The 14,906-nt window shown below is 42.1% G+C and overlaps 1 protein-coding gene across 8 annotated transcripts in view; it reads right to left on the bottom strand.

Annotated features, from left to right (window-relative positions):
• Window positions 1–11,221: 11,221 nt before the first annotated feature.
• The window catches only part of RBFOX2 (RNA binding fox-1 homolog 2), a 217,899-nt gene continuing 214,214 nt past the window's right edge, over window positions 11,222–14,906 (bottom strand). For 2 of the 8 annotated variants that reach the window (XM_044679984.1, XM_044679981.1), the window contains exons 12-13: window positions 14,629–14,701; window positions 11,229–12,945 (exon numbers count right to left, since the gene is read on the bottom strand). In XM_044679984.1, coding sequence (XP_044535919.1) covers window positions 12,901–12,945; window positions 14,629–14,701 — 118 coding nt within the window. In that variant the 3' untranslated portion in view covers window positions 11,229–12,900. Of the gene's footprint in view, window positions 12,946–14,628; window positions 14,702–14,906 lie in introns of all 8 variants that reach the window. The other 6 variants (XM_044679982.1, XM_044679979.1, XM_044679980.1 and 3 more) reach the window with 6 other exon arrangements.

Genomic DNA, 14,906 nt, shown 5'->3' with positions numbered 1-14,906 from the left:
TGTGCAAAGCACTTGGCAAAACTTAAAGGACTCCATAAATGTGAGATATTATAATAAGCCATGCAAGGGCATGTCAATCAGTCTCTCTAAGCCTCAGTTTCTTTGTCTGTAACATGGGCATAATCATAGCACTCATCTCATAGGGCTATTAAGATCAAATAAGAATAAATGGAAAGTACACAAAATTTTATAATGCTTTATCAGACATTATTATATTTGATTCCTCTCTATACCTCAATATTATGATAAAATAAATAATAATCATGATTATCTTTGACTCCTCTCTGCAACACTCCTCACCCCTTGATCCCTCCATGTAGGCAGATGCCAAGTCCAGCTATTTCTCACAATCTCTCCTATTTCCTCCTCTACTCATACCCCAAACACCACAGGTCAGACCCTCAGTAAACCATATCTTGAATCACCATAATATTCTTTTTTTAAAAATTATTTTTGTTACATTTTAAGTTCCAAGGTGTTTCCCTCCCTTCCCATTCTACACTAGAGATGATCATCATTTGACAAAGGTGTATGCGTATACATGTAGACACACATATACATATCTGGAGGTGGACATTCACAGTTATCCGTCAAACAATATTGCTATTACTACATACGATGTTTTTTTGGTTCTGCTTACTTCACTCTTCATTATTTCATGCAAGTCGTTCCATGTTTCTCTAAAATCAACCTATTCATCCTTTCTTCAGTGCAGTAGTATTCCATCATAATCATATGCTACAACTTGTCTAGCCATTCCCCGATGGATGGATATCCCCTCAATTTTCAGTTCTTTGCCAACACAATGAAAGCCATTATAAATATTTTGGAACATATAGGTTCTTTTCCTTTCTCCCAGATCACCTTGGGAAACAGACTTAATGTTGATATTGCTGGGTCAAAGAGTATACATAGTTTTATAGCTCTTTGGGCACAATTCCAGATTGCTCTCCAAAATGGCTGGATCAATTTATGGCACCATTTAAAATACATTAGTGTCACCATTTTTCCACATCCCCTTCAATATTTGTCATTTCCTCCTTCTATCATTTTAGCCAATCTGATAGGTATGAGATAAAATATCAGTTGTTTTAATTTATATTTCTCTAATCAATAATGATTTAGAGATTTTTTCATATGGCTATACATAGAATTTTTTTTTTTACCCCATAACTGCCTGTTCATATCCTTTGAGCATTTATCGATTGGGGAATGATTCATATTCTTATAACTTTGACAAAGTTCTCAATATGTTTGAGAAATGAGACCTTTATTGAAGAAACTGTCTAAAATCTCTGAATTTTCTGCCTTCCTTCTAATCTTGGCTACATTGGTTTTATTTGTATGAAAACATTTTAAACTCAATGTAATCAAAATTATCCATTTTATATCTCATGATGTTTTCTCATTTATTCATAAATTCTTCATCTATTTATAAACCTGGAAGGTAATATGTTCCATGTTGTAATTTACTTATGATATCTCCCTTTATGTCTAGGTCATCAATCCATTTTGATCTTACCTTGGTAGATGGTATAAGATATTGGTACCTTGTTTTGGCCAGACTGCTTTCCAGTTTTCCCAACAATTTTTTGCCAAAAAATGAATTCTTATTCCAAAATCTTGTACCTTTAAATTTATCAAGTACAAGGTTATTATAATTATTTAATACTGTGAATTATACGTCTACTCTGTTCCATTGGCCCACCTTTGTATTTCTTAGCCAGTACCAGGTAATTTTGTTAATTATTGCTTTATAACACAATTTAAGATCTGGCATTGCTAGATCTCCTTCCTTTACTTTTTTCCTCATTAATTTCTCTAATATTCTTGACCTTTTGCTCTTCCAGATAAATTTTATTTTTTCTAGTTCAAAAAAAACATTTTTTTTTTTGGTAATTTAATTGGGATGGCAGTGAATAAGTAGATTGACATACATAAGATTGTGACTTTTATTATTTTGGCTTGACCCCCCCCCATTCCCATGAACTAATTACTCTAATTATTTATCTCTGATGTTATTCTTATAAAAAGTGTTTTATAATTATGTTCATGTAGTTCCTGGATTTGTCCTAGCAGGCAAACTTTCCTAGGTATTTTATGCTATGTGTAGTTACTTTAAGTGCAGTATCTTTTACTATCTCTTCTTCTTTTTTTTTTTATTTGTTTATTTTAAACCCTTTACTTCTGTGTATTGGCTCCTTGGTGGAAGAGTGGTAAGGGTGGGCAATGGGGGTCAAGTGACTTGCCCAGGGTCACACAGCTGGGAAGTGTCTGAGGCTGGACTTGAACCCAGGACCTCCCATCTCTAGGGCTGACTCTCAATCCACTGAGCTACCCAGCTGCCCCCTTTTACTATCTCTTCTTGCAGGAATTTCTTGGTGATATGTAGGAATGCTGAAGATTTATATGAGTTTATTCTATATTCTGATAATTTGCTAAAGTTACTGTTTCAACTAGTTTTTAAATTGAATTTCTGGGATTTTTCAAGAATACCATCATATTGTCTGCAAAACGATAGTCTTATTACTCCATTTGACCATTCCAATTCCCTCGATTTCTTTTTCTTTTTTTTTATTGAGATTGCTAGAATTTTTAATGTGACATTAAATAATACTGGTATTACTCCTGATCTTATTGGGAAGGCTTGTAACTTACTTCTCTTACAAACAAACCTTGTTGATGGTTTTAGGTTAATGCTTCTTATCATTTTAGGGAAAAATCCATTTATACCTAAGATTTCCAGTATTCTTAATAAGAATGAGTGATGTATTTTGTCAAAAAACTGTTCTTCCATTCATGCCTCTTTTGTATAACTACTCCCTTTTACCTTTTGCTACCCAATTTTATTTTTTAGGGTCATCTCATCATACTCAACTCCAAGTCTTCTATCTATACATGCTCTAGTAACGACGTTTTCCCATACAAGTAAGCCATTTGATCTTATTAAATCCTTATAATTAATCTTTCATTTTTACCTTCTTATATTTCTTGTAGTTCAAAATTTCTTGTCAGTTCTGTTCTTTTCCTCAAGAATAATTGAAAGTTCTTTAAAGAATTAAATGTCTACTTTTTTTCCCCTTGCAGAATTACACTCTACTTTGCTGGGTGGGTTATTCTTGGTTGCAAATCCAGTTCCTTTGAGCTTCATATCATGTTCTTTTAAAGTAGAAGTTGCTAAATCTTATGTTATCCTGCTTATAGCTCCACAATATTTAATTTGCTTGTAACTCGTTGCTTATAGTATTTTTTCCCTTAACCTAGAAGGTTTGAAACTTGGCTATAATGTTTGCGTGTTTTTGTCTTGGGATCTCTTTCAGGTGGTGCTTGGTGTTTTGGTTTTTTTTCCCCAATTTTATTTTACTCTCTAGTTCTAAAACCCCAGGGCAATTTCCTTAGTAATTTCTTGAAGTATAGTGTCTAAACCTTTTTATAATCATGATTTTCATGTAGCCCAACAATTCTTATATTATCCCTACTGATTTTTAGATCAGTTGTTTTTATAAGATATTTCACATTCTCTTCTATTTTTTCATTTTGCTTTATTACTTCTTGATGTCTTATAATCACTAGCTTTCCCTTGCTCAATTCTAATTCTTAAGGAGTTATCTTCTGTAAATTTTTAGATCGTTTTCTAATTATCTTTCTTTTAATAATTTCCTTGCATTCCTTTTATTTTTTCCTAACCTCTTATTTGATTTTTAAAGTCCTTTTAAAGCTTTTCTAAGAACTCAATCCCAGATTGTGACCATTTTATATTTTTATTTGAAGCTTTTGAAGAAGCGGGTTTGACCAGACTCTGACCTCCTCTATCGCCATAATAGCTATCTATGGTTGAATTGTTTTTAACTCCTTCCTTCCTTTCCCTATTTCTTGACTGTTAACTTTATTTTAGGATCGGGATCTACTTCAGAGAGGTGGGGGATGATGTCTAAAGCTTCAAGTTTTTCCATGGCACTGTTTTAAGCTCTTTCTGGGGGGTCTTTGATATCTTGGTTCTTATAGTGTTCTATAATCAAAGACCATGTGTAGGCACTGCTCTACTAGCTCACACCTTGGGGGTCTATTAATGACTTCAGGTACTCCTCTCTGTTTCTGGGCCCCCAACACTGCTGCTACTGCAGATGCTTACATCCTGTAGTTCCTCCAGCAGCTGCCAGTCAGCTTGACCCTCTGCCCTCCTGAGGGTGATGACAGCCAGCAGGCTACTGCCCTTCTGTGGCCATACTTACCTGGCTGTGCTCTCCTCCTTAGCAGCAGCCACAGCTATGCATGGGCCCTAGAGCCTAGGCTGCCACCGACACAGCTGTCATCCCCAGTATATGCCCAGAGGTGTCTGCACTTCCACCAGGCCAGACCCTGACTCCCAAGAAGTGAGATCTTTTCTAAAGTGCTCCCATGTTGTCTTAGGATAGATGACTGCTTATTTCTTACTTCTGTTGCTCTAAGGTTCACTTTGAGGCATTCTTTTAAATTATTTGGGGGAGGATTTGGGAAAGCCAGGTACTTTCTTGCCTTATTCCACTGCCTTCCCAAATCTTCTAGTCTCCTTTCACTCTTTATCTTTTAGATCGCTGTCATAAACTAGTTTCCATTTCTTCCCTTTCTCCAGAACCTGCCCTTTTTCGCTGCTACCAGAAGAGGAAGGAATCATTTCAGTGTCCTGTTCAAAATGTTTGAATGGTTCCTTGCTATCTCCTTGATCCAATGAAAGCTGCTCTGCCTAGAGAGGTCCTGGTGGATGAGGGGCCCCTGTGCTATGTTCACCTCTGTTGTCCTCCACTCCGCATGGAATGACCCCCCGGCAGGCAGGTAGTGCCCCTCCCATAAGCATCATTCCTTTGGTACAACATATATCTTTGGAAGAGACAGCAGGTAGGCTTGAGCCAGGAGGCTGTGGGGTCAAGATCCACTTTAGATATATACAGGCTGAGCGACCCTAGGCAAGACACAACCTGTTCATGCCCTAGGCAGTTAAATTAGATATACATTTTAGGGAAAAGCGACCCTATACATTAGTAAAGGGAGTCCCCTCACTCAGCAGTTCCCCATGCCAGTGGAATCACAGCTGCTTTCTCTATCCCTCTCCTTCCTCTGTCTCTTATTGAAAGTCCTTTTTGAGGCTGGAATCATTCCCCTTTCCCAGGCTTAAACGAGCCATCTCCACTTGAGCTACGAGGCAGCCAACCTAGTGATTCTGGATGGGTAACTTGCCCTAACCCTTATGTCCTCACTTGGGGCTCTATTTCCTGTGCTTAGGAAGCCATCCTCCCCCTTGAGATGAGCTATGATTCGACTGTCACTCACACCATGGCGAAAGGTCCCCCAATGCATCCTGCTGGAGTATGCATGATGATCTCTAATCTAGTGAGCAGCAATCCTATTCCTCTCCTGAGGGCCCAAGTAGAATGGGTGGAAGTTTGCAAAGTTCAGCTTCCTGACCCAAGGGACCTGCTTTGTTCCCCCCATGCCATGCAGGGAACAGACTGTAACCAATTTAACTAGATGTGCCCCCCAAACCCAATGACATACCATCACTCAGATAGTATGATAAAGCCAGGACTACGTGCCAGCAAAGTAGGAGGGAGCCAGGGGCATCGAATAGGAGGTCAGTTGGCAATCTTCAATGAACACTTGCTTTATTCGGGGCAGATGCTAAGTACTGGGGATGCAAAGCAGAAGTGAGGAGTTTATCTTCTACCTGGGAAGACGTATATGCCTGGACCCTGAAGCAAGGAAGCTCTCAGCCAATGCAGGTGTGGCTCTTCCCCAAAACCTAGGTCTTCTGAGCGGCCCAGAGCCCAGAGCCATGGGGCCATCAAATTGGAGTGTTCCCTGGCTTCAAGGCTGCTCTCCATCCAGCCCACCACTTGCCTCCTCCGAGTATGTTCATTTTACTGGATGAAAGAGGGTTGTGAGAAGGGCACTCCTTGCCCGTGGAGTGGAGGCAACCGAGATGAGCACTGCAGAGGCTTGGTTGGTGTATGGTCGGTGGGGTCAGTACTACTGCATGTCCCCCCCTCCCCTCCCCAAAGTGTGGTTCTGGGGAAGGGGGGATGGGCATACTTAGGAATGAAGATGATGTTAAAACAAAAGAAGCATTTCTGACCGAAGGCTTTTTTAATGGTAGAAAAGAGTGCCGTGGCACATATATTTAAATTGAACCACTTGGGTTTAAGAGAAGACTCCAAGTTCCTAGTGGATAGTAACACATGAAGCCATAATTTTAGCCCATGCCTGAGGCAACATAAATACTGTACCCAGACACATTGGCTCTTTATTATCAGGTTGTTGTTTTCCCTCTTCATTCTAATAAGCTTTACCTTAGACCACTGGCTTTCCTCAGGGTAGGATGGTGTCCTCCTACAATTCACTGACCTTCCTTCAGCCTAAACATAGTGTGAAAAGAAAAGCTGACTTCTCAGCTTTCTCCTAACTAGTAGGGCAAGTCCAGGAAAGTCACCCACGAGCCTCCTCAGCTGTGAGATGGGGATATATATTAATACTTGAAATACCTTACCTCTAGGATTGTTAGGGACAAAGGGCTTAAACCCTAAAGCTCTCTAGAAATATTACTTCTGAAGCTGATGAGGTCATCCTTCCTTTCTCTTTACTAGAACTGAAGGATCTCCTAAGTGGAAGGCACTTTGGGGGAATACTCTCTAGTCCAGGGGTTCTTAACCTGGGGGCTGGCCATGAACTTTTCCCCACAAGTCTGTGGTTTCAAAATGTAAAAAATGTTTTGATAACAAGTTTCAATAGACTGAATTTCCTTTGTGATCTTATAGAACTCATTTTAGGCATTTAAAAAGCATGATGCCGTGAAGGGGCCTTTGGTTTCACCTGACTAAGTGGAGTCAGACCTGAAGGAGGGGGAAGAGCCCCTGCTTGACTGGCACCTAAGGAAAAATCCTCCACACATTGGTCTGTCCAGCCCTCACCTGAAGATCTGAGGCTCAAATCCTGTTTCCAAGAGCACTGAACACAGCAAAAAGCCAGGAGTTGCCAGTTTCTCTGTTATGGATTTATCGACAACGCCCACCCCCTCACCTCACATTTCTCTATTCATCTTAATGACCAGAAAAAAAAATCCAACCTGGAGCTCCCGCGTCTGCAAAGACTTGAGACAGAGGCGAGCCAGAGATTGGGGTTTCTCTCTTTTATTTAAAAACAGTGCTTCATGACCATCTGCAAAGGCCAAGGCAGTGCCCCTCCCTTGCTTAGAGTTTATAAAAGCCAGCAACATGATCAATAATTTATACACATGGATAGTAATACAAAAAAAAATAAGGAATAAAAGCTAAAGATCTAACTACTCCGACCTTCACAATTCCAGCTACTTGATAATAATAGGAGTAACCCAATGAATACTGTATGGTCTGAAAGCTACTATACATTATGATACTTAACAAGAGGGGGAAGGAATTAGAGACTGTCACAAAGCCCTGGGATGCTTCTCTGGGGTTAGCAGGGAAACAGGACCCTGGGCAAGCAGCTCGGGAGTCCTAGGAAGTGATGGGGTGGAAGGGGGGGGGGGGGGCCGGCAAAAAGGAAGACAGGAAGGAAAGGAGGAAGGATGGAAGGAAGAAAGGAGGGAGGGAAGGCTGGGTGGTCAATTATACAAGCATCCCATTTGATGCACCCTATGCCCCAAAGGTATCTGTTTTGCCATGGCAATGGGAAGGGGCAGGAGAAACTGCACAGAGGGGCGATTTAGTCACTGCCATGGAGGGATAATGAGGGAGAGGGAAGAAGGGAGGAGGGGGAAATTCTGTGGCATTTTTTGTTTTGCAATGATTTGAACTGAAAAGCCCAGTCTCAGGTAGGCCAGCCTGTGGGGTGCAAGTGAAGTCTACACACTGGTTGTTGCCACTCTGCAGCCCTAGCTTACACATGCCATCAGCCCCAGGTTTTGCTCTAGCTATTCACAAGCAGAATTATAACATAGGAAAGAGTGAGGAAAAAAAACCAAAACAATAACTCATATCCCTTAAAGAGAAAAAGGATTAATTTATCACTCAATATATAATACAGCCAAACTGAGCTGCCAAAACACACATGCGCACACGCGCACGCACACACACACAAATACTGTGAATAGAAAAAATAAAAATAAAAAACCAAGAGAAAGACTGAAGCTAGGAATCTTGAGGGGGGTCTAACATTCCCTAAAGCATATCAGGCCCTAGGGAACCAAATGGAAAAATTAAAAAAATTTTTTTTTTAAATCTCTCCAAATCCCCAACACAAACCCTATCCTGGGATACTAATGGGGGAGAGAAGAGAAAGGAGGTCCCTTCCTTTCTTTCCAAGCCAGTCTCAGATTAACCCTTACAGCACTAGCATTCTTCTCCCAGCTGCCTAGCCCTGGGGCCACTTCCCAAGGCTGGCAGTTTCCTTAAAAGCAAGGTTTGGGTTGTTGGCTGGTGGGCGAGTTCTCCATGAGTTACCAAATCCCTGCCAACCAGCACTACCATGGCTGAATTGATCGACCGTTTTCCTGAGTAAACTTTAACTGGCTACAGTTGTGGTAACGTGGAGGAGAACTCAACCTTGAAAGCCAATGACACCACTTGGGGAATACCCCCCCCCATTCCTAGTGCCCTGGACTCAAGAAGTGAACAGCTTGCTGCAGTTGGTGTATGGTCCCCTCTCCCCCAACAGAACCCCAAAAAGGTGTCTCAAAGACAAGACTCTGCCTTTGGCAAACTTAAGGGCAAACTCCTGCCCAGAGGATGCCAGAGCCAACTTGGGAAGGGCTGTTTCATGCCCCAGCAATCAGACTGCTCCTAGTCTTGACAAGCGATGACTACTATGGAACAACTTCCCTGGAAGGGCACTCACAAGGAAGGGGGGGGGGGGAGTGAGGAGGGGCTTTTGGACAGTAACAGAGCCAAAAAATATAGTGTTTTATGCAATAGAGAATCAAATTTCACTGGTGTATACTACAAATGGTCAACATTTTCAAGAGCATGACAGAAAAATAAAGACACACAGAAGTTTACATTTGACGTTTACCTTGTCCACTATTTTTTTTTCCTATTTTAAAACAGTGCAAACAGGTAATATACGATTTAAAACCACCACTACCCCCCCACCCCAACCCCACCCCCCCACTTCTTTTCCTCCAGCATCCAGGGAGAAACCCTGTCCTTCAAAGGGCACTGTGCTAGAGGGCTGCCAAAAGCAGCAAGTGACTCAACTCTTCCTCTGCAGAGCTAGGCTTGGCAAAAGGGGAGGGCTCTGTAGACTTTTTTCTCCCCTGCTCCCTCCCTTTCTGGATCCCTAGCACTCCCCAAACTGTCTCCAGCTGGTCTCTACCCTGGGCAGAGGGAAGGGGAATTTATTATTCCCTATTTGCATATTCTTGGGAGTTGTATATTCCAAGCCCCATGTGTACACTCCTTGCTTTCAGAGGCTGCTTAGTATAACTAGTAATAGGATGTCTTTAATGAACTTTGACTCATTCACTTCCTCTGACTCATCAAGAACAGCATAGCCCCTGAGGGAAGAAGCTCAAGGACAAAGTCTCCAAAAATAACCTGACCAGGAGATCTCCACTCAGGCCTACCTATTTCAAGAATCAAACCCCCAAAGAAGGTTGGCTCAATCGGTCTGGTCTAGTCGTTGTTGCTGGGCAGAACAGGTTTTCCTTTTGTATTCTGCAACCACAACAACCTTTAAGAAGGCCAGATCCCACATGGCTAAACCTAGGTGAATCTAAATGGTCCTGTGTCCCACAGGGAGTCTGGGAAGAATGGAGAGCAGGGAAGGTTGGGCAAAGGTCTCATGGGATCTGTCATGGGTTTAACTGAAATGACCCTACTGTCATCATTCAGCTGCCAGAGGAAACGGGAGGGAAGCTTTAATTTACAAAGTTTGGATCAAGAGCTATGGAGTGAGGCTGCCACTAGTTGATTCAGAGTGTGATTCTGCAAGGAAGGGTCTGGGGATTACCAACTGCTTCCTTTAAACAAGCTGAGCAAGAAGTCAAACCTTCACCCTTCTCTGACTTGGCTCTTTAAAAAAAATCAAATGAGGAGAGAGGGAGGACCCACCACAAGTGCTTGGAGGAGCCTACCTCTAGAGATTCCAGGGTCCAAAACAGACCCCTGTTTCTTTGGGGGGGGAGGAGAAAAAGGGGGAAGCATTGCCTCATCCTCAGCCTCAACCAGAACAGTCAGGCCAGTGAAGGAGTTGAGCTCCATGAAGTCTTTACTAGGAAGGGCCACCCACTGGAGGAGACTGAACCAGGCCTTTGGGAGCCTACAGCCAGAACCAGCTGAACTGAAAGGCATAAAGGAGAACCTCGGCTCAAACTGCTGTCCCTGGGAACTGGGTTCTCTGGTTTTCTAATCACCCCCTTTCTCTTTCTAGGAATGAGAAGCAGGGGAGAAGCATCTTTATACCATGCCCTTTCAGGCTGCTATTGCTGCTGCAATATTTGGGGTCTTGGCCTAGTCTTAGCTCCAGAGGGCATTTTGTAGAAAAGATGTTGGATTAAACATGACATTAGGTTGCTCTCAGACATTTGCTTTCATAAATGCTCCCCTTCAAAAAAAAGTCAAAAGAAGTAAAAAAAAAAACAAAAACTATTCTCCCCTTTTCAAGAGTTTGTAAAAGTCCCTGAACCCCCCTCCCAATTTTTAGTCTAACTAAAAGATATATATATATATACACACAACAAAAATTGTCTTAAGAGCAAACCAAACTTTGGCTTGGGAAAAAAAAAAACAAAACAAAAAAATTGAAAAACCCCAACAACAAACAAACCTAAAAAAAGAGAAAGTGGCCAATGGACTGGCAGTTTGGTGTCCCCTGGTTCTATCTATTCCTGCAGAGAATTAGGAACAGCCCTTGGGTCTCTCCCATACTTGACAACTTCCCTGTTTCAAGCACTGCCTAGGAGGAGAGAGGAGAGTCTGAAGGAGAACCAAGGCCCATGTGTGCTCTGGACAGCCCAAGGGTCACCAAGATAATAACTCTGCTTACCAAGGTGCCTGACTCCACAGCAGCCACATCTGACTTCAGAGACATGGTTAGTTACTAGCCAAGAGGAGCCTATGCAGCAGCAGAAGTCAAAATACAAACCAAAAAAACTCCAGCTCTGAATCGTTCCCTTAAAGTAGCCTTCCTCTTGGGTGAAAAGTCACCCTAGTACCAATGGGGAAAGGCCTGGGAGCCATCAGACAGACCATGATTTTCCCTATTTCACTAATGCCTTAAGAGATTTGAGAATGCTGCAGGGCACTTGACTGGTTTGAATTAACAGTTGGAAGGGAAACTATTTCTCACCTAACTTTTATAATTCATCCAATTGGGACCAGAGATCAAGAGCAACTCACTGCCAGTGGTCATTGGCCTTCTTTTCCTGGCAACATGCAAGATCCCTGCTCTTTGAAAACCCTTCTTCCAACACTCAAAGGGGCTCCCAATTCAACATCCCCTAGTGCTAATTCGTGTACACCAAGCAGGTCCAGGTGCTCAGTTCTATGTCTTTGGGGGATACTGAAAGGCTGGGTGGAATGGTCACCAAGACTTGAGACTGTGGATTCCAAAGTGACTCACTCATAAAGGCTCTGGAAGATGGAAATTCCTATGGCTTTAGAACTTATACAAAGTGCCCTGGCCTGCCTGCTACAGGCCAGAGTTACCAAAGATGGCTCCAGAGACAGTTTTGTTGACCATAACATCTTGTGCTTCATCTTTTCCAACAGTTTTACTGACTTAATTGACTCATCCTAACTAGAGGTGGTGGTGAGGGTGGAGGGGGATGGGATGATCTCTGAATGAGAGTCATCCACCAGTGCATACTAGTCATCCTTTCCTTATAGCTTTTCCCCCTCCAGCCCCTTTTTGAAGGCAGTCTTTAATTTAGAACTCTAATACTCATATTCCTGTATCTAAATACACAGAGGTCAACATCTAGACCTTTGTCCCTAAGGCCCTAAATCCCTGGAATTTGTGGATATAGTAGCCAGGGTTTTAAGAGAAGCAGATGGAGGATTTGAACCGAGGCAAAAGTAGAAAGTTATGAAGAAGCCCAGCAGTGCTGCTAGGATTACAGGAAAGAAAAAAGAATAGTTTCCACACTCCAGAGTTCATTCTAAGATCTGTGTCCTAATGAAGGTTTTTGTTTTTTTAATTACCCACATTCTAAGACAGGTTGAGTAATCTTTCAACTACAATTGCAATTGTGGGCCAATTGGCCTCGGCTGTGTGTGATCAATAATGGTTATGGTGATCATTGGATGGTTATTAACAGTGAATGGAGAAACAGGAGAAGGGAAGAAGAGAGAGGAAAGCATCTCTGTTACTTTCCTGCCATGCAAGTACAAATCCTTGCCCCCATTAGCTTGGGGATTCCACCACAGTCAATCAGGATGCCTACCAAAGACCAGAAACACAAAAGGCTAAGAGTTGGGGAAAGGAGTGAAAAGATCCTCTTTCCCCCATTGGCCAATCCCACAACTACTCTCTGCACTAGACTCACTTAGGTACTTCTGCCTGTTTATTTCTGATTCACTGAATGGATCACTTTCTAAAGTCTTTCCTTCCTCATCAACTGCCTCTTCCGTGATTGGCAGAATAAGCTACGCATGGACATACAGACATGGAAATGCATCGGTTTTTTTTTACCACAGTTAAAAAAAAAAAAGAAAAATGCACAATCTTTGGAACAAAAGAATTAAAGGCAGAAATTTAAAGGAAAAATACATATTCAAAGAACATAGTGAGGTATAAAAAAGTATTTTCTCTTTTTTTGTGTTTTTTTTTTGTGTTTTTGTTTTTTTTTGTTTTTCCTCTTCATCTTGCTATAGAGTTCCTCTAGGAGTAAATATTGCAATAGCCAGGCCTCATGAATGGGGGGCTGTCCCATCTGCAGGGGGTCACGTCACTTCAGTAGGGGGCAAATCGGCTGTAGCCACCTCGGTATAAACTCGCCTGTTAAAGGGAGACAAAAAAAGACAATTGAAGGGGAGCTTCAGGAAAGAATCCAGAAAAGGGTTTGTTAGGAAAGATGGCTTCCTATGGAACCCAGAGGCAGCAGGTCTCACTTAAGCCTCTATTCTGCAATGCTGAAATCAAAGTCCAGTAAATTCACTCCTGAGCTAATGCACTCAAGGGAAAAATGGGAGATGACTCACCTGCTGCCTTTTATGTCAATTTGGGATATTTGACTACTTACACAGGTTAAAGTGGAAGAGATCCATCGAAGAGGGCAGGTACAGTACCTACAGTTGTTTACCCAAACCCACCATTGTGATGAGGCCTAGAGAGAGCCTACTTATTGTGGCTGGCACATATCCTCTTAATTCTTCTCTCTTCTTAAAATGCCAGTGCTCACAGCTGATATAGACAAAGTGCTTTGGTGTGTAGCATTTATATTCTCCTGTCCTACTTGATTCAAGATCCTAAACCTCAATTAATGTCTAGTCAGGTCCTCTCCCTTCTTCAAATCAAAAGATGGACCTTCAATATATCCCTAGTTATGGAACAAACTGTGGCCTTCTCTCACCCTTTATTCACTTGAATCTCCTGATAAAAACACTTCAGGAAATGGATCTTAGGTGGGCCCAGGAGTCCAGGAAAGGTTCTGGAACCTTCCGACATGTCATGAAGCAACCTGACTGCCACCCCTGCCTGGTTGGATCAGACTCCATCAATGGATCTCTCTTCTCATCAGACAGGCTCCAAGTTCCTGTCACTGCCCTCTCACGCATCTCTAGGAACAGAAATAGAAGCTTAAGTGGGCAAGAGTCAGGTTTCCCCTCTTAGTTCATGAGCCTTCAGAATTCTGAGGCTCACATCATATCCTTTGCAAGTATTCCATTTTGTTCTCTGTTCTAATTCTAGTTTAATTCATGCATAAGAGCCACAACCTCATGGATGCAGGAATTACTTCCACCCAAAAGGTGAGGATGTAATGAAGGGAGTGTAGTATTCAGGGCCGTGCCAGGTTTCTAGAATCTGCCAATGCTTTTCCCTATCAATAACTCTAAGAGGCCAATATCAGATCCATGTCCTACCAGGCTTTGCAGGTGGCTTTTTTATTCTTACTCTCAAAGAAATCCATTGCTTTTCTGTTAACTCTGAGCCTTCCAAGGAGTTCACCAATTTTATTTTAGTCAGCATTTTTGGTTGCTAATTAAAATGCCAAGTTCGGTTACAAAGGGAAGCATTCCCAAACACTTTACCCCTTGTCATAACCCTCTAGTCACTAGTGGGTGGCATTCAGTATAGGCTACCTTATAAGCTCTCCCCAAGGAGCACAGAAAGCCAAAAAATGAATCCCACATGAAAAGATAGACACAATTTGTGAGGTCACACATAAAACACCATCTTGCTTCCCCTTTTTCCTTCCTCACAATGAAGCTACCCTCCTAGACACAGAGATCACTCTCATCTACTCCTGTTGTATCTATCTAAGTGGCATTCCAGGCTCATGCCCCAACGCAGACACAAAGGGGCTGCAGGAAGTGTAGTTTCAGTACTTTGCCTGGGAAGGAAGTAAAGGTTTTTGTTTTTTTTTTTATTACCCAGTAAATGTTTTGCCACCCTGGATCTTTTGCAATCTGTAAGAAGAAAGAGAAAAAGGGAAAAGTCTGAAAGGAAAAACCTACTTACCACAGCGCCAACTCCGTAGCTAGCGGCAGGGGCAAGGGCATGGTAGGGATCTGCTGTATAAACCCTGCCATAACTGAGGAAGAGAAAAACAATCAGTCCTTTTATAGAGTAAGAGAGATAGGGGTTGATGACATGAAAGTAGGTTATATCTTATAGGTGTAACAGTCCTGGCCCTAGGTGAATACATTTGACCAGTCCTGGCAGGGAGGAAGCTACATATGTAGGTCCACTCTTACATTTGTTTTAGAGAATGCTGGGATCCTGGTTCTACCAAAGAA

Source organism: Gracilinanus agilis, chromosome 5 (genome assembly GCF_016433145.1).
Source record: "Gracilinanus agilis isolate LMUSP501 chromosome 5, AgileGrace, whole genome shotgun sequence".
NCBI classification, from domain to species: domain Eukaryota; kingdom Metazoa; phylum Chordata; class Mammalia; order Didelphimorphia; family Didelphidae; genus Gracilinanus; species Gracilinanus agilis.
The sequence above is the reverse complement of the archived record's forward strand: the minus strand, read 5'-3'. Positions and strand labels throughout refer to the sequence as shown.